The sequence below is a fragment of the Apteryx mantelli genome, chromosome 5 (assembly GCF_036417845.1).
Source record: "Apteryx mantelli isolate bAptMan1 chromosome 5, bAptMan1.hap1, whole genome shotgun sequence".
Lineage (NCBI taxonomy): Eukaryota > Metazoa > Chordata > Aves > Apterygiformes > Apterygidae > Apteryx > Apteryx mantelli.
In genome coordinates, this window is record NC_089982.1 from 61,518,132 (window position 1) to 61,543,192 (window position 25,061).

A 25,061-nucleotide genomic window follows, 5' to 3' on the forward strand; every position below is an offset into this window, starting at 1 on the left:
TCTCTTTTTTTTTTTTTCTCCTTTTTTTCCTCAGTAAGGTCTGCTGTTGTTGGTTGTTATTTAAACAAAGACTTTTGCTAACTTAAAACATATCCATTTATATGGGAATATGTTTGTGCATAGATGCACATTTACAGAAACAAATCTTTTATTTCCAGATAATCGCACATTCAGAAAAATTGTACTACCCAGCAGATAAGCACCATAAATTGCTTTTTTTCAAGAATGAACTGATAAAATACAAATAGTAGAATCTCTTTTGTGTCATCCTAAAGCCAGCATTAGTAACAATCCACAGGGCTCATAGCAGGGATAGAACAAAGGAGTTTACTGTTGCACATTAAACTGTTGTTCTGTAATTATTCTTAGAAAGCAAAAACACTTGTTCTTTAAATGTTACTCATGTAGTTCATATTTTGTATGCTGTTTGGGGCCTGAGGGATATGCAAAATATATATATTGTTAAGGACCCCTTACTAGGTCAAAATCAGGCTGCTATTGAAAAATGTTTGAACATAGTTTTGTTTATTCTTTGAAGAGACTCTCTTAACAAAGAACTTAAACTTTTGTGGTGGTGTCTGTATTAAAATTCTGTAGTTGCCAAACCTTAGCCAAACTTAGAACTGAATTTTGTTCGTTGTTCCATTAGTAATTGCTTGTATGTGAAAACTTTTGAGAAAATAGCTGTATGGGAATGTTGCCAGAAAGTGTTGGATTCCATCCAATTCCATCCAATTGTTGGATGTATGGATAATTTTGATTATACAAATTCTAGCTGTGAAATAATTTGATTTCATCTCATGTTATTGAGCGGGTTTGTGGCTTGTTGTTTTTAGTTGATCCATTCCATATTATTAAAGCACAATCTTCATTTGTAATCTTTGGTTCAGAAAACTTCAAAATAATGCATAAACATGAATGTGTGGATCTTCCTTGCATATATATTCATCAATCAGTAGCCTGTTGGGATTCCTGACTTCACTCTGTTTGTTTGTGAAGAAGTTCTGAAGACCTTAAGTGAATCTTGATTCAAAATCTGTAACCAAGTTTCATGTCTTTGGTATATGAAAAAATCGTGAGCAACTGATACCATTTATGACCAGTGGGTCAAATGTTCAGTGGCTTGACTGATGTGAAGGTACCCGTGATACATTGGTTCTAGACAATAATCCCGTGTTGCAAGCTTCCTGTGTTCCCCTGTGAGAAAGTGTATAGGGAAGCTAGATGAAGGCTAATATCAATCTTTCTGTAAACTGGCTTTGCTCTGCCTTAATTCAGACCAGAATGCATGTAGAACTGTCTTAGTGAAAATGACGGCAGATTTTTACCACAGATCAAGGGAAGATGTTTGTTCTGGTTTTCCTGGGCTTCTCTGAAGTTGCTGATGAGGTGATGCTGTCCTCTTGCCCAAGAGGAGTGATAAGCGTTCACTGATACTATTGGTAATGTTGTTCCTTGAAGGGTATATTCAGTGGTGCGAAAAACAGGTTTCTTCTACTTGACCTCTCAATTCCTGACTCACAAGAATCGGTTCTTTGTTGAAGTTCTCCTTAACATGTAAAAGCAGCTCCTAAGCAAACTCAAACCAGATGATGTAACCTTGGTGTCAACTTCGTGCAGATGGCCCATGACCTGATTTGTATGTTACCACATGACTTTACCACTATCAAGATAGCCTTGTGCGTGAGCAAGCAGAGCTCTGGCAAAAGGCAGATGCTTAAAGTAAAGCTGAGCTTGACAATGGATACTAGTGGACAGCAAAAAACATCTTATTCTCTGTGTCCTTCAGTTTGCTTTGCTGGATATATCCCTGTACTACTTTTCTGTCCGTAGTACAGGGCTACTTAGCATCGGTAAGGAAACTATCGATAGCAGCACCTGGGAGTAACACCTTCTGTCCTTCTACTTAGCTAGGAGTTTCAGCATTTTCATGTTATTAACACTAGTCATCTTTGCATCTGGACTAGAACACTGTGATTAATCTCATCGTGAATGCATCAGCATTTTAGGAAAATGTAATGTAAACGCTGAAGCATTTTCCTGAATAAAATAAGCTACTTGGGCAGCAACATGTTGTTGTCTCTTCCTACACTAATTTCCCATAAAATTCATAGTCAAACCTAAGGTCTCAACCCTTCTCTTTAAGGTGCTAAATGGCTTGGGCTTAGTGTCTTGAGTTTTAGGCACTAAAGATTATAGCTGACAGCTTTTGTTCTGCAGCCATAAATCTTAGCCAACAGTATTCTTAAGGTTGGAAATGAGCTCCTGCAGCTATTAAAGACTGTTGCAGACCTCCACAATCTATAGGCCAAAGTGCACTTTGAAATTCTTCATTTCTTGCTATGCAGACACACTACAGAGTGTTTTGATATCAAATTAAAAACACAAATCAACCCAGAACAAAACATTGTACTGTCTATGTTTTCCTTTCTGAGATGGGAAGGTGAGAAAACAGCAAGATGCAGTCCACAGTTTTCTGTACGTTGTTTCAGTATGCATGCTGTGATTATGAATGTGGTTTAAAAAAATACAGACCATGAATGAAGCTGCTGTTTCATCACGTTTTGGCTTTTGAGGAGTAGTTAAAACAATGGAGCTTTTCAGCTGCTTTGTGTATTTAAAGTATTGTATATGCAAGCTTAAGACAACCATAAGTAGTTTATATTATGGTTCATCAATTGAAGGCAATAACTATAGGGTCTAGAATGCTTTTAGATAAGAAAAGATAAGTTTTGTGCTTAAATCATCTCATGTATGCTTAGGAAAGATGAAGTTAGTTATTTTAACAATGGCCTGGTCAACTGGTTGTCGTTCTCTTGCAGAGTCTGTGTGCGACAGAGAGCTGTTGCATCCTTTTATAGATAGCTTTCCCCCTCCTCCTTTTAGCTTTCCCAGTCATTGTTTTTCATAAACATTTTTTATTTACTTTCGAATCTCTAGCACATGCGTGTGGACTGCTGTTCTGAGGTCACTGCAGCTGAGCAAATGAAGTTGATTCTGTGTTCAATTCATGAGTCAGGGAAACAAAATAAAGAATTTTTAAACAATGAGGCGTTATGTTTGTTTGTAGCTTCAGGCCACTGTAAGCCAGTGCTCTTGATGAAAAGTGTGCTTTCTTACGTTTTTTGGGTGACTATTTGTTCAGACTGAGGCTTGCTGCCTTCTCTGTAAGCTTCTCTCTTTTTTATTTTTCCTTTTTTCTTCATTCTTCACAGATGCAGACATTCGTGAAATGACTGTCCCTGTGAATCCTCTGTCCCTGGGTACCAAATTTATGTTTATGCTTGGTGTACAGGCTAGTGTTGTTTCAGGTATCTGATCTTGTAAAGGGGATCAGCTGCATCTTCCAACTATTTCAAGTGAAGGGTAACAATTACATTCTTGGTGTACCCACCTTCTTGGGACATAGAGTAGCATGCCTATACTCCTAAGAACTGTAAAATTAATAATTAACAAAATATTTGATTTCTAACATTGTTTCAACTAGGCATTAAATAATTTTGAAGAAGCAAAAGGCAGACTATTAACAATGGCATAATCTCAAGAAGCAAATCAAACTGCATTTTTTCATACTTTTGGGGTTGAAATTTCTCAAATTTTGGCATGGAAAAGATCCATGATTTGATGGATATAATAAACATGTCTGCTTGACTCTGTATAAAGCACTTTGCAAATAAAACTAAAGGGCCTCAAGTGCATTTCAAGCATGTCAGACCTTTCAAAGTTTTCAGTGATTCCTGTTTCAGATGTTCTTTATGAGAATGGCATTGGCAGCTTCTTAAATGTTACTGAGTACTTACAGGTTGCTGTTTTCAGCAAGACAATATAGTGAAATGTTATTTTAATCTAAATTCATCACGGTTAATTCCAAGACTGATCTCTGGAAATAGTGCATGTTTCTTCTTAACAGGAAAATTTCGCAAATGATGTACAGGGACCTTTAAACCTCTCTAGCTTTGAGAAGGTTGTCTGACTTGAGTTCTTTCTTGCATAGCTATATGAATTTTTCTGGAAAATCTCATATCTTTACTTAGATAATTAAATTGTTGTATTATTTGGAGAGCTTCAAAATAAAGCAAAAGAAAAGTGAATCTAGAGGTTAGAGTGAGAAAGCTCTGTATAGCCCAAATCATATGGGTAGACTGACCAAGAGCTATCTGGGGAATCTGCCTAACGGAGGGTGCCCATGTATCTCTAATGGAAGTGGACACACCATGAAATCTTCTGGTGAAGTCTGTTCTTATCCAAAAGAAACTGTAATGTTCTCTGATTTTTGGGGATGTTAGTGATCTTCACATGTTTCACTATATAAAATTTTAGTGTGAGAAGACTCCACATTGGAACTTATTTTTTTAAATGTCGCATGTGTTTTGAAAGCATTCTAAAAAAATTCTTGCAGCAATATTTTATATCTGATATATTGCTGCCTTCTTATTTTAACAGAACAGATAGCTGTAAAACTGTGTGGTTACATGGGAGGAATGTTGAGCAACAGGTATAGGAGTTTCTGGCATATTTTAGCTATCCAGGAGGCAAATGTTTGAAGGAACCAATAGACAAAATAGTTGCAGAATGCTTGTGGAAAAAATCGGGAGTTACTTAAGGGTCTCCAAATGTTAGAGAAGAATTCCCAGACAAGACTTTATTAACCTGAAATTAAAAATGACTGCAGAAAAATTGAAAAGCAACAACACTTCTGAGAGGTTAATTATCCTCTCAAATAGTATTGTTAATCCAGAAAGGGACTCTAAAGCTCTGTAAAAGTAGTGGGGTTTTTTAGTTAGGCAGAAAAAAAAATTGTCTTGTTTTGGGAGAAAGAATATATATTTTGGCAGGGTGGCGTTAATTTTCAATGAGCTTACTATAGCTATTTGCCTTGAGAATATAATTAACATGTTTAGCAAAGTTAGAAGCAAGTGAAAACATAGTCTTGTGGCTAGTAGTTGGATAGAGACATCAAGATCCAGCAAATAAAAACAGATTTGAGGTAGAGAGACATGAAACAGGGTAGAACAACTGTTTTTCTGTCTTCTTTTCCATCCCCTTCTGCTTAAAGGGAGTCTCCTCCCTTTTTCTTTTTAGTTTCGCTTTGGTCATGCTGATGCACCTCGCTCTTATACCCAAAATGGGAAAATCTACAGTCTTATGTGAAATATTGTATCATAAAATGAACAGTAAAATCATTTAAAAATTACATTTTAAATATTGTCACATTAAGTCCTCCAGAATGCTTTCTGTAAATAATGTATTCCAATTGAAATATTTATTTCTACACTTTTCATAGTGAAAATGATGATATTATTTTAAGTTGAATTTATTGTACACTTTTAATATTAAGCTTGCTATTAATATTAAGCTTGCTATCTACATTCTAATATGGGCCTGTCATATTAATTTCCCAAGCTTATTTCTTAGAAATTGAGTTTCTTCTGTATATTCATTATGTCTTTAGCATCATTATGTTTCTGAGCACTATGGATTTAACTGCCATTTGCTTATGTCAGCAATATTGGTACCTTTTTATTTTCATATAGTCTTCCACCCCATTTTCTAGAAAACTTTAAGAAGCAGAAGTTTCTTTTTAGTATTGTTAATTCTTTTAATATGTGTCAGAAATCAGTTTCTATTACTAGGGATGTTTGTCATTGTTCAGAATTAAATAATTTATACTTATAAATTCTACCAATACTTTCCATGTATTAATTATACATAATTTTTTCCTTCATTAATACAGAACTAAATAACACTTATGACCAGGAAACCATTGCAGATATATTTCAGGTCCCCTTCGTACATCAGCCTTTTCCAGTGCTTTCAAAATTTCCAGAAATTTTAGTTTTAATCAGGCTACCTACAAACAAAATGATACCATCAACCATTTAGTAAGCAAATTTCTGCATTTTGCCTTCAGTTTGTTCTGGAGTAATACAATACCTTATTTTTGAGCTTGGTGACTGTCTAAAGAGTTGTGGGGGTTGTTGTTGTTTTGTTTTGTTTTAATATGAGTAATACAGATAATAGTGCTCAACAGGTAGCAGAAGTTTCTGGTAAAATAGTGCTTCATTGGAGAATGCTAATTTTTCAAAGTAGTTGTTCTTTGCACAAGTCTCTCTGGTTTGATAGGTGCAATGGCTGGTCCATCAGCTGCTGACTGAAATTTGCTGGAATGAGATTAACAGGAATGTCCATTTCAACCAGTGAGTTCTGGAGAGCAGATTTGTTTTGAAGTGCTGTGGGTCTGTTTTTCCAAATGATTTGTCATTTCTGATTTGTAGTATTATTTTTGATTCTGAAATATCAGATTATTTTTACAGTTTGACAATTTTGAGTTTTGGCCAGCCTTCCACATAGAAATGGAAATCCACATCTTCAGTGTTCTGGATAATCCCTGTTAACGTTAGAGGCCTGTATTAAGGCTCCAGTAGATGACAGGCACACAGTTAAAATTCTTCAGTACAATTGTATCACTAGAGTGAATCCACTTTAGGGGATGGGTTTGCCTCCTAATGTTCATTCAGGCTCAGTGGAATCTTCCTCCTAAAGACCCAGAAATTGAATGCCACATCTGAATAGTATCTTCCTCTTCAACTTGACACTTCATTGTTCTACCAAGTATGTTGGTATTATGTATAACTGCCAATCATTTAAAAAAATCCACAAAAGAACTTTTAATTTCTTGCTTCTGCTATTATTGCAGACTGTGCAATCTGAACTGAAGATCAAGGTACAAATATTTTTCATAATTTTCCACTCCAATAGATACAGTAGCTTTTCAGCTAACCACAATTTACAAGATTGCTGCAGTACAAGAACTGTATATCTTTCTAATAAAAGAAGATAATCCCTTTTTTCTGTCTCACTTATTGGTTATGTTGGAACAAAAGCAGGAATGAAGGCATAATGAGCTTTATACATCTCTCTTCTGGATGACTGAGGAAGACTGTATGATATGCCATGAAATGCACCTGCACTACAGCATTAGAAACAGAGATGGTTATATTCTTTAAAACATCAGTATTACTGTAAGTGTAGCCCTTTAGTTGTGTTTTAATGTGAAACTCCGAGACATGATTTTGTTGTGAGAGTTAAACCTAAATCTTCACTTCAAAATGAACCCTTTTAGTCAATTCACAATAGAAATGAAAATGCCTTTGTTTCTCCTGGTCAACACCACCTTCTTTTCTTTGGAAGAGGAAATGAATTATCACACAGCAGTGAATTGGTTATAAAGAATCTTCTCTTGCACATCTGGAGGCTATCATCAAAGTACTTGGGAAACTTCATATGGAAATAGAAACTTCTTCACCACGGGGAACTTGCTTTTAAGAATATCTTGGTTTTGCCCCAGCCATATGTAACACTTGCTAGTATCCCTCGGGGAAAAGGACCATTTAATGAAATGCTTCTAACTGATGATATCTTGAATTATCATTAGAATGTTTAAAGAATAGTCCCTTTTTAGTCCCTCTGCAAATACTCCTTCATTGTATATCTGTATATGTGGAAGCAAAGTTTCTGAGATACTGTAAAAGCTTTTAAATGTTTTAATTTATGAAAAACTTAACCTTCTTTTATGTACTTCAGCAATTGTTAGACTTTGGCAGGAAAACTGGAAAGAATCCTGTTCCAGATCTTTTCAGTGATTAAAAACTAGATACTGCTGAAGACTGAATTGCTTTTAAAAAAATGGTGCTGTGCTACCACACTCATATCATGTACCCCCAATAAGTGGTGAGTAGCTGAGTAGGAAGAGGTAATATGCTAATAAATACATGCACTGTCTCTTACTTGTTGTTATTTGAGAAGAAATGTACGCACATTTTTAAAACTTTGATTGACGGAATTATAGGTTATTCTGCTTTATGTGTGTCATAGCAAATTGGATGAAACAGAATCACAGAATGGTTGAGATTGGAAGTGACCTTTAAAGATCATCTAGTCTAACCCCCCTGCTCAAGCAGGATCACCTAGAGTAGGTTGTCCATGTCCACTTAGGTTTTGAATATCTCCAAGGATGGAGACTCCTCAACCTCTCTGGGGAAGCTCTTCCAGTGCTGTGTCACCCTCACAGTGAAAAAGTTTTCCTTATGTTCACATGGAAATTCCTTTGTTTCAGTTTGTGCCCATTGCCTCCCATCCTGTCACTGGGCACCACAGAAAAGAGTCTGGCCCCATCCTCTCTACACCCTCCCTTCAGATATTTGCATACAGTGATAAAATCCCCCCTCAGCCTTCTCTTCTCCAGGCTGAACAAGCCCAGCTCTCTCAGCCTTTCCTCATATGACAGGTGCTCCAGTCCCTTAATCATTTTAGGGGCCCTTTGCTGGACTCATTCCAGTCTGTCCATGTCTTTCTTGTACTGGGGAGCCCAGAATTGGACTCGGCACTCTGTGGCCTCACCAGGGCTGAGTAGAGGGGGAGGATCACCTCCCTCGACCTGCTGGCAACACTCTTCCTGTTGCACCCCAAGATACCATTGGCCTTCTTGGCCACAAGGGCACATTGCTGCCTCATGCTTAACTTGGTGTCCACCAGCACTCCCAGGTCCTTCTCAGCAGAGCTGCTTTCCAGCAGGTAAAACCCCAACCTGTACTGGTGCATGGGGTTATTCCTCCCTAGGTGCAGGACCCTGCACTTGCCTTTATTGAACTTCATGAGGTTCTTGTCTCCCCATCTCTGCAGCCTGTTGAGGTCCCTCTGCCTGGCAGCCCCCTGGTGTATCAGCCACTCTTCCCAGTTTTGTATCATCAGCAAATTTGCTGAGGGTGCACTCTGTCCTTCATCCAGGTCATTGATGAAGAAGTTGAGCAGGATTGGCCCCGGTGTTGACTCCTGGGGTACAGTGCTGGTTACTGGCCTCCAAGTAGACTTTGCAGCACTGATCACAACCCTCTGAGCTCTGCCCTTCAGCCAGTTCTCAATCCACCTCACTGTCTGCTTATCTAGCTTGCACTTCCTGAGCTTGCCTATGAGGATGTTATGGGAGACAGTGCTGAAAGCCTTGCTAAAGTCAAGGTAGACAACATCCACTGCTCTCCCCTGATCTCCCAGCCAGTCATTCCATCCTAGAAGCCTATCAGGTTGGTAAAACATGATGTGCCCATTGTAAATCCATGCTGACTACTCCTGATCACTACTCCTGGTCACTGGTTATTGAAGATAAGACCAGCTCTAAAATTATTTTTCCCTCCAGTCAGTCAGTTACAAGGAAACTGTTGTTTCCTGTTAACTGTTGTTAAATTTTCTGCCAGAAAATCTGGTTATAATATACTTTTTCATTAATCACAAGTTTTAATAAACAAAAGCACAGTCTGTTTTGACAGGGCTTTTTTATTTTAATAGTTTAAGCCAGTCTCTGCTTCAAAGGTTGGGAGAGACAAAAAAGGTGCTTCATTGTTACAACAGTTAATATAAACAAACTTACATGATGCTCTTATATGGAGCATAGCAATACCTGCTTAAAGACAAAAGAAATAGACTTGTTTTTAAACTATAATTTGACTTGGAGAAAACCTTTTTCCATTATTTATTCTGTGTAATAGTGAAGGAACTGGGTTCAGTAGAAGAGTAGTATTGAATCTTCCAAATCTTATTACAGTAGAAAGTTAAAGGTGGCTATATTGTCTAAAATACTTGTCTCTGAATAAGATGTTGTATTTTGTCTAAGTTTGAGTGATGAGGTTATTGTTGTGATGAGGGTGCATGTAGTGTTTTCTTTGCACAGTATAAATCTTGATTTTTCTAATGGGTTTGTTCATGGCTAAACAGTACAAGATTATCATTTCAGCAAAAGATCAGTGTTAGGGTTATCTTTCTGCTGGACAGGAAGGACAGCAAAACATAAAGGTACAGCACCTTTATACTTAGTTCTGTACTGTCTTGATTTTGAGAAGAATACTTTTTTATAATCTGTAAAACTGTCTTCTTAAAATTCCTTCTTTAACCTTTCTTTGCAGCAGTCCATGCAAGTTATTATAATCAAGCTGTCAAAGTCATATGGTTGATTTTGCAGGGCAAAGCATTGCACCACTATTTAAATAAAATGTTTTACGTCATGCTATGCAACACATTTTGGATCGAGGTATCTAATTTTTCTCATATTTTATTCCCCCCCCATCTAATGCATTTGTGTTACTTGAGGAATCTTCCAGATTTGCAGCAGAACTGTAGTTCTACTGTGTTTTAATTATGGAGAAAAAACCTGTGGGTAATTGTACCACTTCTCCCCGATTCTGTAACAGTATTTGTCCTGTTTTGTTTGTGATGATGGATGTGTGTGATATTTATATTCATTTTGTAGTTACTTAAAAACGTATGTATCAAGAAAGTTATTATAAATAATTCAGGAACTACTTGGTACACTTTTATCATTAGTAGTAGTACATTTCTTTGCTGTTTCTTATATCAAATTAGCTTAATCTCCAGGCCCCTAGCTTGTTGTAAGTAAATTAGTATAGACCATGCTGTTTTACTGGTATGAAGATAGTGGTAAATTACAAGTATTCCTTCCTTGCCCTGGTCTTGTAATCAGCCAAACCTCTGAAGACAAGACCTGCTAGGTTAGTCCATAGGGAAGAATAGCCAATTAAGTTGTTTGCCTAGGAAAGGGAATATTGCTGTGTGAGGTAGCACTGCTGTTTCTTCATAAGCTTTACATTTCTTATGACACAGCCACAGTCATATCTAGACCTCTAGTCATTGGCTCAGCCTGGTGAGCAGTGTGTAAAGGAGGAAGCAAACAGGCCTTGCCCCGACGAGCTTGCGGTGCGCTCGGCATCATCTGTGTGTAACTCTTTGTCCGGTGGTAGCTCTTCTGTCCATTTCAATGAGGTGTTCCGGGCCAGTTAAGTATAATGGGAGAATACACATAGAGAGATAATTTATAGCAGAAACCAGGCAGTAAAATTTCTCTTCCATGGGTTACTAACAGCACCTGGAAGAGAATGATAATTTTTGTTTTAATAATGATGATAACAAAACTGCAGAAAAATATGTTGGTTCCTTGCCAGTTAATCATTTCTGCAGTTCACATATGTCTCTTGCTTAATTTGTGTATCTACTTCTCTCTAGCTATGACTCTGATAAATGTTGGCCCAAAACCAGAATTATTTGCCATAAAGTGAACCCTTTCAAGAGAGCTGCTCCAAAATTATTCTTCCATGGTCAGAGAGCAGTCTCAATTTCCAGCCCACAGATATTTCTAGCCAATTTCTACCCACTTTTACTTACAGAGTCTTACCCCTTAGCATAAATGGCACTCTTGTATTTAAGACATATTAAAAGAGAGAAATCTTTTGTTTGGCTGTTGTTTTGGTAGATTAAGCAGGCCACAGTCTCATAGGTTCCCCTTACAAAAAAAGGCTTTGGAGACTCCTTTGGTAGCCGTCTTCTGTACCTTTCCCAATTTGAATTCTTTTTTCATCAATGGGGGTAATCAGATTTAAAGGATGTGTTTCGAATTAGCATATAACATTTTTAGCAATCTGTGAGTTGTATTGATATTTTTCTTTCCTTGACTGGAAATACTTCTGTCATATCCTGCGATCGCATTTTCATTGTTTTCATGCATATATCCTGTTGTTGGCTCATAATCTCTCTCTGCCTAATAAATGCCCATCTTTCTTTTTTCCTGTTTTTTCCAGCTGACAAGCTCTTAATAGTGCAAATTCTTGGTTTTAAACACTAAGCATATGACCTTGCATCTAGTACTGTTTAATTTTTGTTATTCCTATTCTTGTTACACAATATCCAGTCCCCTACTGCCAGTCCCTAACTGTCATTATTATGCTCCATTAGTATATATTCCTACTTCTTGTGCTACGGATGTTGATGGAAATACCAAATAGGGTCAACGCTAACACCACTTTTCTGCTAATAAGTTCATTCAAGACAAATAGGTCATTTCTGCATAATCCTTAGAAAATGGCTAAGGAGAAATGACAATTTTGGACTAAACTCTGTCTCCTCCAACTTCCTTAATTTTCATGTGGTTCAGCGTGATATTTTTCATGAAGCTCAGACAAATTTCCTATCATGTTCTTCCTTGTCTAGAAAGTTGATTATCTTATCAAAGAAAGTTTATCAGGTTAGCAAAGTCCCTTGGTAATTCTCTTTTATGTGCTACCCTGTTTTCCTTAACTTCTGTGTTTATTTAGCCTTTCAAAATGAGATCTCTACTATGAAATTGTGTTGATGTCAGCCCACTGGATAAGCTGCTGGATCGCCTTTCTTTCTTGATTATTAGTTTCATGTTTACTATTTTCTGGCCATTTGGTATCTTTCCTGTTTGATTTATTTAAGAAAAAGACTTTGTCACTGAGCTTGTGATTTCATTTGTCAGTTATTTAAAAAATCTGAAATAGAAACTGTCTGGTCCTCCTGATCTGAATGTTTTGAGGTCTTTTAGTTTTGTTTCTATTCAATACACAGTAATTTTCATGTTTGTCCTCTCATTATGATAAATGTAGTTTAGTTTGTGTGTCTATTCCATTTCTGCTAGATCAACTTATGATTGTTGGATTCAGTGATATCTTCTATGGAAAGCTTTTTTAATTTCGGTACTCCCTATTTATCAAACCAAGTCTAAAGTTAATGTTACTGCTTGTGAGCTCAGAGACTGCAGAGAGTAAATTTGTAAGCCGTAATATCCAGAAATGACTGTTACTTGTCATTTTGAATTACATTTTTTCCCATCTAAAGGTGGAAATGTTTCCCACAATGATACAATCCCCAGTAATATTTCTCTAATATTATTAAAGTATTATTGTTAAGCAATGACTTATTTGTTAAAATAGCCAAAGGGGGGAAAAAAAAAAACTTTTCCTGTGTATTTTGTTTTAAAGCCCTTCCTGTTGATGCATAGGACTTAATCTGAGGTAGACCAAGAATTTCTTATCCTATATCTGCAATATTAAGTCTGCATTTGTCCCTGTTGAGACATACTTTTTTCCAGATTTGCACATGTGGATTTTATGACATTTTGCAATTAGGTCTTAATCAAGGAGCATTGTTTTGTTATAAAATAGCTAATGGCAGGGACCACCCATAATTTTGCTTAAACTGTGTAAGGAAAAAAAAAAAGGCTCCGATGACAAAACTGAAAATTGCAGCCTTTGAGTGGCCTTTGATTCCAACCTTTGCGTGGCTTCTTTCCCCAAGACAGACACATTCCTGAGGAGCGAGCTAGGCTCGCATCAATTTCAGAAGTTTTAGTTCCAAATATCTTTATTTTGTATTTAAGCTTGATACTGAAGTTCACTTCTAATTATTCCTCTAACACTAAATGCCATCAGACTCTCTTAATTGTTAAATTTCTTCATTCAGTGATTATATGGTGAACTTTCGGCTGCCTTTTTCAAGCTGGGGGGGTTATATGTTACTTCTTTGGAATGCTATGAATAAACTGTTGTAAACACAGTAAAACTAATGCAACCTGCACAGATCTTGCCTGTGCTGGGACTAGCTGGGAGTCTGCTTGCCCTGCTGGCTGCAGAGAGACTTTCCTAGGTCTGCCTGCTTCTTCTGTGCAAGCACTGTTTTGAGTCTTTTCTCTAACTCCAGTGATTATTGTGTCCTTTCACTGTGTTTATGTAGTTCTCCTCCCTCTAATACTGGAATCTTCAGTATATTTCAATGGTAACTGAACTTCATGATCCTGCAAACCATGCACCTAGATGTGTGTGGTCACTAACCATAAACCAGGAACTGAACAGCAAAACTTGGTGTTCCCATCTGAAGCATAGGTCTTGTGCAGCAGCCATATGCGGCTTCAGTCATGCAGGGTCACACTGCCATTCCCATTTACTGCCTGTGAAAAGGGGCCACATATGAACTGTATGTGAGGTGTGTGCAGTTCATGAACCATCTGGTGTATATATGTTAGAACATCAATAAAACTGAAAGGCTGTCAGTCTCGTAAGATGCTTCAGGTAGAGTTCATCTCACCCAGTTTCAGGCATCTAGTGACACTGAGCTTCTTTCATAGTCAGTGGAGAGAATTAGGTGCTTCTGGAGCAAAACTGAGCTGACCAGACATAGATCTCTGTTACCTGGAGTCACAGGAACACCTTCTCTTCCATGTTTGCAGAGCCTGGCAGTGCGACGCTTTGCTCTGATCATTAGAATTTTGAGGAACTATGGCAAAAATATCAATAATGAAAATTTCTAGAATAGTGTTGTAGCACTCATTTGTAGAAGGTAACTAAAGTACCAACCTGTAATTACTCAATGTTATTTATTTAATAGAGATGCATTAAATAAAAAGCAGCATAAAATGGACCTTAATCTTAAATGTGAATAACTATATTTTGTTTGTCTTTGCTAGAAATTAATGTTGAAACTGGGGGCTTAATTGTTGAACAAAATATATGAAGTTACAGTAATATGTTTAAATCGTGCTATTTTGTCTCTTGCTTTTTTCAATAGAGGACCGTAGCAATTTTTTGTGGTGGAAACTACCAGGTGTTAGGTTTTTATATAGATGAATGTTACTGCTCTATCTAGGGTTGTTTCTACTTCAAGATTTTAGTTAGACAACAGTATTGTAATTTGAAAAATAGTGCATTCCTATTATGGTTTAATCAGTTTTTCCTGGAATAAAAACTGGTTTAGTGTTATAATAATTAATATTGAACTCTGAAATAACTACTTTCCTCTGCTAGAGAAGTTTTTACGTAACAGTTGCATCAAAACTTGTGGAAATTGAGAATTCTTTCAGACCTAGAATGAAAAATCTTAATACAAAGAGGAATTGGAGAGGATTTGTTTTGGTTTGGTTTTACTATTTACTATTATCCTCTACTACAAGGGTAGATAGGGCAGATTGGATGACATCTTGAATGTAGTTTGCTTTAATAGAAAACCTAAAGTATGAATAACTTGAGTAAATAATTTCTGTAACTTAACTTGTAGATTCTTGGAAAAAAATAGTTGTACTAAAAATTGCCTGGCAGTAGTAATTCATGTCTCTCCATTCTGCAATTGTATTCTTTTCTCTCTTTTGGTATGCATGGTTCAATACAATATTAACCACAGTTTTGAATTTTTCAGGCTTTACTTGTTTTGTCATATTCCCTCATTATCACATTTATGTGTGTCAATAGTTACACGAGTGGTTTCCATTCTTTTTTTTTTTTTTAACTATTAAAAGCTTTAGAAATTAAGTTGTTTGAATTTCTTAGTTTTTTGAATGTGAAGAATTTAGTCCCAAGTTTTCAGTTTTCAGATTCTTTTAATAGATCCATTTCTAGCAGTCCTGACTAATACTGAAAACATTGGTATGGCAAAAAAAAATTAACTATGAAATCTTTCTGAACCAATTGTTAGCAATCCTTCATAAAATGTTATCAACCTTGAATTTGTTAGGCATTATGCAACATTGCATACTGCATTTATTCTCTTTATTCCTCTGAGAAATCACATTATTTGTTATGGGAAGTAACTTGCAAAGTGTTGGAACTATGACTACAATATGGTTTAAGACAAATTTTTGTTTAGAGCTACATAAGTATGCTTAACTTTATATGTTGATAGTTCTGTTGATTTTGCATATCCCAAGTAATACCCATCCCAGGTTATAAAAAGCTACGTTTTTTGTCAGACCTTAACACAGAAAGGAACTGAAAGGAACCTCTAGTATGGTGTCATTTTATTTCTTTGTATTATGGAGGCATTTGGGAACCATAGTCCTTGACCAAGGCTTTTATTAGACATGGGATAAACATGCAGGAAGGAAGGGAAGGTAGTTCCTGTCTCAGGAACTTTCTCCTGTCTTGAGAAAACCAAAGATAATGGATAGCTACAGAGAGAAAGGCAAAAGTATCCCAGGAAGTCATGGCCCTGGTGATCAGTGTGTTGTACTCAAGGATACTGCATATGATTCTATTACAGATAAGTGACTCCATCAAGTATACAGTATTTTGTACTTCTAAAGGTTCAAGTTGCCCTCCTGATTGTTGCTTGATAACTATTTTTTTAGCTGTGCTGAAGGGCAGGAGGGCCAATCCTGTAATTTGTGAAGTTTTGAGTGGGTTCTTGGCTTTCTAGCGTATGTGTAAGTGCCAAGCATATATTGTATTTAATGTCTGAACTTTTTTTCTGTTTCAACAATAACTCTCATATGTAGATAGCAGGACTTTGGAAGTAATTCTATTCTGTAATACCTTAATCAATGCCAGCCTTATAGGGATCAGTGCTTAGCTAAGGGGAGTACTCCCAGGATGCGGGTTTTTTTCCTGTTAGATTATTATATAGTTAAATGCCTGTATTCAGTAAATGTATTGAACTATTTTGTTGGACTGTGTCATACAGAATGTATTAAATACAAGTCTCTTAAAAAATTAATTCCCCTTTTCCTGTATCTTGCATGTCAGACCGTTAGCAAGAATTTACATAATGCTTTTTGCCATAATCTGGCACTGTGCAGTGTGTTTACGTATTACTCTCATTATTTGTTTTATTTTTATAGTACTATATATTTTATATATCCCACACATCATATTATTTATTTGTATCATTTTAGTATTTAGGACCCTAGATAAAGACCAAGACACTGTTCTACTTGATTTTTGTGCATGCCATGAACAGAATGTCATGCACCAGAGAGCTTATAGTCTATTATAAAACAAAAGACAGCACATTAATACAAGCAGATATGGGCCTAAAAAGAAACAATGAAGAAAACATAGATCAATGTGTTAAACAGTGGTTGCAACTTGCGGCCCAATTACTGTCCAAGAGTTGTTTTGTAATAGAAAAGAAATATCAAGGACTGCTTTGCAGGAAAATAGAATGAGTTTTTGTGGGTGTTTGCCGGGAGTTCCTTCCAAATATAAGAGCACCATAGGCAAATGCATAAAGATGTTGTGTTTTCAAACAGATAAGACGGTGCTGAAGGCTAATTTCATTACTCTAATCTCAGAATATCCTAATGTTTTGGTAGCAAATGAGAGAGTTGTTTTTGTTTTCATTGCACCACACTGACTTTTCTGGTCTGTTTGATGTGTCAGAGAGGGAAAAGCCACCAAAGGCACAGAGAGAGAGAGCTGATAAGATCAAAACAGCAGGTTGAGCAGCTATCTTTGCAGTGGTGTTCTGCATAGATACTGGTGGAATGAGGCAGAACTGAGTCTGTGAACAAGAAGAAATATAGTGTAATGAAGTTATGAAAGATAATCTATGCAAGATTTATGCATAGCATGAATACGAGAACCTGAAGAGAGATCTGAATCAAGGAAGATATTCTGATTATGAAGCTTATGATATGTACAAGGAGAGAGACTTATGGGGAAAGATCAAAAGATTGATTATCTAAAATTATCTAATTGATTGATTATCTAAAATTAATAAAAAGTAAGACTGGAAGGAATCTTACACTATATACCCTGTAAACTTGTTCCGCTATCATCAGTCTTCAGGGTAGGATCCACAAATCTTTTAGTTCTTTTTACCCTGTTCTTAAAGCTTTCAGAAATGGTTATCTGAATCAATGCTTAACAGTGGTTACTGCTAAATTTTTCTTCCTGTGTAGCTCACACTCTCCTGTGCTGCAAGTAAAGGCTATTATTTCTTGTCCTGTCCCCAGTGGACACAAAGAACAGTTTTTACCTTGAAAGAATCTGTTATGATTTTGAAGACTGTTACCCTTTTTTTGTTTGTTTTTTATTCTCTTGTCTAGGAAGGACAGGTGATCTGTGACACTATCACAGACCTGTGCTGGCAGTAGAAAGATATGAAAACAAGTTTGGTAGGAGTTTTGTTTTTGTCCTTTCAGCTAATGCTTCTAAGTGTAGTTACAGAATGTTTTTAGGGAAACAAGCCAATGCAGGTAGAATTTGGATTTTTATGGGCATTGGCTGGACCTCCCTCCCCCTGCCCCCCGCCTTGATCTTGGCCTTGCTATAAGTCGCTTGATAAGGAGATGAACTTGTGCATTTATAGAAATTGAGGAGGAGTTTTAAGTAATACAATACAGGAACAGTTGCTGTCAAACATTTATTTTCATTTATAAGGTTCGTTGTATTTAAAACTGGGTTCCAAAACTCAGGGAGGAAGTAAAGCTGAAAGACGGTGTTTTCATATTGGAAGCAGTGGCATGCTTAATAACGGAGGAGCAATCTCATTATCATTTGAATGACATAGTAACAAAAGAATTGTAGTAAGCATGAGAAATGTGTTTATCAGCTGTCAGCTCAGTCTCTTGTGGTGTTTCACTATTAATATTTGCAGGCCAAATTTGCCCTGTCAAGACCTATCAATCTGTTTTTTCTTGTATTTCTCTTTAATGTGTGTATGTATACTAAGTCTTATCGGTAGGTAATATCTGTCCTTCACAATTTTAACTCTAAGGATACTCAAGTGATATGGAGAAATGGGACACAAAGACTGACTTGACCAAGGTCATATTAAAACTCTGTGGCACAACTCCCAGTTTTGTGCTAACATCCTAGGAGTCATCATAGTCCCTGAATGACCCCTATTCCAAAAGCTACACCTGCAACTTCTCTTTCTTCAAACTAAGTTTTCACTTCTAGTTTTGCCAAATCATTATGTTAAGATTTTACAACCCCTGTTAATTAAAACGTAATTAAAAATAAACATGGTGGCACTTCACAGGAATAGTTTTTCGCTGTGCTAGAAGGAACAAGGAAACAATGTACAGTTGATTTTGTTCGTTATATGGATAAGGGTTTAGATGCAGTTTTGAGCATGCAGAAAGAGTAGATCTGCAGAGTTTCTCATAAGGGCTGAAAGCGTTGTCCAGTATCTGGTCCATTTAAACCAGATTAAAGGATTGTGCGTGTGTAAAGTGATCCTTGAGCTCTGTACGTTGGTGTAGGCAGAGCATAAGACTGCCCGCTTAGGCTCCCCCTGGGATAGCTGAAGAAGCAGCTGCATTACCGCGACCTGCGTGTTAGCCCAAAAGGCTGTGATGGGCTGCAGCCCCTCAGACTGTCCACACTGATGCGAGTCCACACTTTGGTGTGGACTGCTTTGATGCAGAAGTGCTACCATGTCCAACCTCATCAGTGTGTAGCAATTTCTGTGCCACACCTCAGGTTAAGACTGGAAAAATATGCAGGGCTGCAAAGCACTATACAGTGTCTTAATTTCAAATGTCAAGTGCAATAAGCCTTTAAATATCAGGTTAAAACTTCTCTTTTCAGCTGTTTGTCATAACAAAAAAATTGCAACACTGTAATTATGCATTGGAACAGGTTTTCCTGGTGTTATATCCTTTTAGAAAGTATTGTTTAGTAATTAGGAATGAAAGCCGGATGCATTTGAATTTTTTTTCGTTATTTTTCAGATGGTGGTAAAAACCTTCATGGATATGGACCAGGACTCAGAGGATGAGAAACAGCAGTATCTCCCATTAGCCTTGCACCTTGCATCTGAATTCTTCCTCAGGAATCCCAATAAAGATGTGCGCCTTCTTGTAGCATGTTGCTTGGCTGATATCTTTCGAATCTATGCTCCTGAAGCTCCGTATACTTCCCATGACAAACTTAAGGTAAAATACTTTAGGAAATAAAGCCCTTCTTCATAACTCATTCTCTTGTGGTGCTTAAAAAAAAAAAAAAAAAGTGAAAAATCTTTTTTTACTTACATTTATAGTGGTGTTCAGTTTTAGTAGAGGTGTTGCTTTAGTCCTTTTTTTTGAGTCAATTTGGTACTTTTTTGGTCAATTTTGGTACTTTTTGAGTCAATATGATACTTTAAGGCTGTTTCTATAAAGGAATGCTAGACCTAGCAGTATCTGTGTTGATGACTGATTTCTGTCAGTGCCGATGAAAGGCAATTTAACATTTTAATTTCATGAGTTTGGAAAAGTGGGTAGATGTCATTAACAAAGGATTATGTTTGTATACTCTTTCGAATCAAATTTGTAAAACTGTCATTTTTGTTTAACAGGACATATTCTTGTTTATTACAAGACAATTAAAAGGCTTGGAGGACACGAAGAGCCCTCAATTTAACAGATACTTTTACTTGTTAGAGGTAATATATTGTAACTTTCAGTGGATGGTATTTGCTCTGTGAACCTAAGAAGTGTAATCAGTCTTTCTTTGTATGTGGCAATATGCCTGGAAATTTTCTTTTATTCTGTAAATTACACCAAACAAGTTCAATGTATTGCTTCTTGTAGCTGTTATAATTCAGTTAGCATTTAATAAGTCCCTGCTGCCTATAGTTGAGGACACATTAAAATGATTGATATTTATTAACATTTAGCCTTTCTCTTACAATTTTATATATTCATTTTTTTGTGTCATGCACCTTAAGTTTTTATTACCTTGTCAAGAGAGAATTTCAAATGCTGATTAAAATGCAAATGTGCTTATACTGATCACAGGGAAAGGAATTTGGTTTAAAAACATAAGAAAAAAACATTCTTGACAAAAAAGTTTGTTTTTTTATCAGTGTTCATGCAGAAACAGAAAATCTCTTTTATAAGCATTTTATTAATTTTTTAAACTATAACATTTCATAGCATGAGGAAGATAAGAGTCTAGAGGTATGGCCTTATTATAGTAACAGATTCTGTTGATCTGCTTTTGTACATATGAAATCAGATTATTCTTTAGTTTTCATCTAAGTGTATATTACAAAGCCCCTTTGTGTTAAGAGCTCTATACACACAAAGCAGATATGCAGTCTCTTTTCCCAAAGGGTTTACAATCTATTGTATAGTATTTTTCTTTAAATACAATATTTTAATTAGCATAATCATATTTATGTGACTTAATGCAAGTTGTAATTTCATAATTTGAATATCCCATTTTTGTTTTAGAATTTAGCTTGGGTTAAATCTTACAACATCTGCTTTGAGTTGGAAGATTGCAATGAAATTTTTATTCAGCTTTTTAGGACTCTTTTTTCAGTTATCAAGTAAGTTGAATTACTTCAATTATATTGAAATGTCAAAATAACATCAGTTTGGGGGGTAGACTGAATTGTTACCTAGTGTACAAATGTATAGATCTGAACAGAACAAGTCTCCTAACGAGGAGGTTCAAGGAAAGCAAACGAAGGCAAATTTTTCACACTATAGAGGGATGTGTTCCTAAGAGTAGACTCTTACTGATATTTATAAATTTCTTGTCTACATTAGGAAGTTATACATCATTCTGACTCATTTAGCTGCAGTTGTGTTCCCATAACCGTTCCTTGTTTGCTTGTTTTCTTTCTCAAAGTAAAGCTAGTGTGCTCTAGGTCTTTGAAGCTTTATATAACAGAGAACAGTCAGTTAAAGTGGTTTGAGTTTTCAGATGTGCAGAATATGGGGGAGTGCAAGCTGAACAGTGTTAGGTGTTCATCCATTTGTTCTTAAAAGTGCTGTTGGTATTTGTCAGTGTCTGAAAATTTATTAATGAGCATGTTCTTTATCTTCTTAGTAATAGTCACAACCAGAAGGTACAAATGCATATGCTAGATTTGATGAGTTCTATCATCATGGAAGGCGATGGAGTAACTCAGGAGCTGCTGGACTCCATTCTGATTAACCTCATTCCTGCACACAAGGTCTGCAAAGTAAAATGTGATATCAATATACTATTAAAACAGTCATTTTTATTGAATTTTGCTTGTTGCTTTTCTCTTCACACACTTGAGACCATCATAACTGCAGTTTTTTCCAGCCTTATAAGAGTGGGTTGAAAATTCACTTTGAGAATTACTTGGTGCTAGTCCTTGTCTATATCTGGATTACTCAGTATCAAGAGATTTCATCTACTTACCACCTTGGGAACTGTGTATTCACACAAAAACTAAGTATCTCCAAGCAAATTTAGTGTTCTAATAAGACATAATTCTAAGTTTGTTTTTATTGCAAAGGTGTGAAGTATTTTGATTACCTTTAAAAAAGCATGACTTCACCAACATGGACCGTGTCTTCTGTGACAACTTGCTGCTTGTCTCAGCTTGCTGGTCCAGCTCCCCTCCACATCCCCCCCCTTTTTTTTCTTTTTCAGTGCCTTTCCCTTTTAAACTTTTCTCTTTATAAACCTAACTATTACCTAAACTGTAGTCATTTTTTTAGTTCAGTTGGGGTTGCCTTTAGTCATAGAAGAATGCTCCACATTCTTCTATGAGTGACTGAGATGGAAATATCATTGTATCAGCTCCTTTTTATTGACAGCAACGAGATGATGGCCTATTAAAATTGTTAGCAGGAGGGGAGGCCTCTTTTATTCGGAACAATAGAAAAGAGTCCTTTTGAAAATCTGCTGTTCTTTGTAAGTTGTTTCTCAGCAGCATATAGGCAGTAGAGCTCAGGAGTGGAAAAACAGGAGTGTAGATGTGTGTCAGGTGCTGGGTGATGCTATGAACAGTGGTGGGCACGGGTCTGTGGATGCAGAGACCTCGTAAACCTTGTATAACTGGACAGTGTGTTGCGACTACTTGGTGTAGGCAAATTACTGTTAGTTTAATAATATAATTTTGCCTAATGAAGGGAATTCTCGAGTAAGGCTCTGATAAGAGGGAAGGTAAACTTGACAGAATAATATTTTACAGATGTTAAAAATTATTCTTGAAATAAATATTAATTCAGAGCCTGTTAAGTATGAATTCAAACATGTTCAGATATGGAAATTGATAACTTAGGTATATAACCTTAACTCTGTCCTTAATCAACACAATGAGGAGGGGATGTAACTGTTTCCGCTTATGACTCCTTTAAAGTTAATTTTAGTTTTTCTAGGACTGCAGATTAATTTTTTTCCAGTTGCTGTGTGAAATTAGTATAAATATTTCTTTAAGAAAAACTGAAAAATATATTGGGATGTACTCCATTTTAAAATATCTTTTAGACCAATGGTGGCCAGTCTTTATTGATTCTTGGCCATCCTGACTGAGCAGGTAATGCTCTGTAGTCTGTGCTCAGTATTATACTTTGCTTGGTATTTGGCCTCTGTTTTGACTTTTTTTGTTTCCTGCAACAGTAGAACTTAAACTACTGCTTCACGTGGTAGTTTTAAAAATATCAGAAAGTTCTTTTGTCTGCTCTGCATGACAGAGTTTGACTGCAGTAATTATGTTCTCCTTTCATGCACAGATCTCCTAGGAAATTCTGTGATTATATCAATTGTATGTCCTTAGGTATGTAAATCAGAAGCAACATAGCATGAAAAGCGTAGTTTATTTTCTTGTACAGGATATATAATAATACTTTTACATCCATGCAAAATAATTGAATAGTAACCATCATCTGTTATTACATAATAAAGATATCAATGTGGCTAGATTTAATGTGGCTGTTTAATGGAAGTTCCATCTTTGTAAAGGAGCCGAAATATATATTTTGGATACTGTATTGTGTTCCATTTTAGATTTCTAAACTGTCTTGCATTGTATAAGACAATACTGCAATTAAAAAAAAGAGAACTATACCAGTACCTAGGCATGAAGTGTAGTCTACATCAGCATCTAAATTATATTCATTTGTACTTTTATCAGTAAATTAGCTTTGCTATACATTGTTCATCTCTCTGTGTGTGCTAATGTGGCTCTCCTCTGGTAAACGTAGGTTTTGAATAACAGTATGGCACATCATATCTTGCTCAGAAGACCCATGACATCAGGCTGTAATTCTTTTTATTAACTTTAAAACTAATGCTTTCATTCAGACTGTTTAGTGAATTTTATTTCCACGCCCTGTCAAGGTTATTTCTTAAAAACATATATTTTGTGTATTTAAAATCAGTGCTTTCTTCTGCATCCTCTACGTCATGACCAGTCCAGACCTTCAAGGCTTTATATTCTGCCTAACAGAATGAGTGTTTATTTATTTATTTATACAGATTTTCACCTCTGGTGAGCCTATGTATAAAACAGTCCCTCACCGTGTTGTACTGGACCTGGTCTTGCAGAACAACTGGATTCTGCAGCTGGAGCCAACATTCTTGCAATTTCTTGCTGAAGACACTGGATAGATAACAAATAAAGAAGAAAATCTGCTGTGGGAAAAAAAAAAAACTTCATAGCAATCAATCCTTTTCCTATATGAACAAGGAGGTTGGCAGTCCTTTCTTTCAATACGGACACACCTGCCAACAAGATTCTAATTGTGGTCTAGTTTGGAAAAAAATTGTTTTACGTTCTATGGCAGTAAGAATTTGAAAAGAATTTATACATATCTGCCTGTGTTATATCATGAGACATCAATTTAGTGCTATTGCGACTAGGGAGTTCTTTGTTCGAGCCTTTGGCCCTTTGTTTCTCTTTACTCTCAGTTGATGAGAGCTATCTTTCTAGTTGTCAGCTCATCAGCTAGAAGAACATGGGAAAGTCATTTTCAATGTAGACTTGCCGAATACTGGCTTTCTGAGAATCAGTCATCCTTAGGTTTTACCTGTATTTTTTCTGCAATAGTTTGTAATTTCAGGGCAATCATCTAATCCGCCCTCCTTTTTTTTTCCTTCAAATTGCAGTAATCCCTAGATGAGATGAGATACTGTATATTGGATCTTGTGAAGATTTGGACAGTCACATTTTTCAGATGTGCTCTTGCATTCCTTGTCTTGCTTGAGAGGAATAAAAACAGCGTAGAGATTTGTTGTGTTGCCATCAGACATTTATTTACAGCTAACTATACCCCAAATTTAGGTGTTTTTCATGGGCTATCTCAGAGGGTACCTTTAATGAGTATGTGAGGGGAAAAAAAATCCTCTTTAACTAATATGTGTAATAAGTTATACTAATTCATTTTTCAACAGTATGGCAAATTTGGTGCATGTTAATTATCAAAATATGAAGGTATGGCAATTTTTCTTCAAAATCTTTAATTTTTTAAGTGAAAACTTTTTTTAGTATTATTATATTCATCAATTATTATATTCATCAATAAAGGTAACAACCAGAGTGATAAAGTCTTAGAAGAATGTGTGAGAAGTGATGTGGCTGGTGTAGATTTTTTTTTTTTAAGTTGTGAAAAACTAGTTTTAAGATTTCTGTAAATCCGCAGTTGTGTAACTAACATAAATGAACTTTGATAGCTTTGAAAACAAATAGGTTTGTGGTACAACATACTGTTCCAAAAATGTGGTCCAAATCTGGGAGAG

General features: G+C 36.1%; 1 protein-coding gene across 3 annotated transcripts in view; it reads left to right on the forward strand.

Annotated features, from left to right (window-relative positions):
- Window positions 1-25,061, forward strand: part of PDS5A (PDS5 cohesin associated factor A) — an 86,335-nt gene that overhangs the window by 13,605 nt on the left and 47,669 nt on the right. For all 3 annotated transcript variants that reach the window (XM_067298112.1, XM_067298114.1, XM_067298113.1), the window contains exons 3-6: window positions 19,307-19,510; window positions 19,912-19,998; window positions 20,792-20,889; window positions 21,396-21,522. In XM_067298112.1, the coding sequence (XP_067154213.1) occupies window positions 19,307-19,510; window positions 19,912-19,998; window positions 20,792-20,889; window positions 21,396-21,522 (516 nt within the window). The remainder of the gene's footprint in view (window positions 1-19,306; window positions 19,511-19,911; window positions 19,999-20,791; window positions 20,890-21,395; window positions 21,523-25,061) is intronic.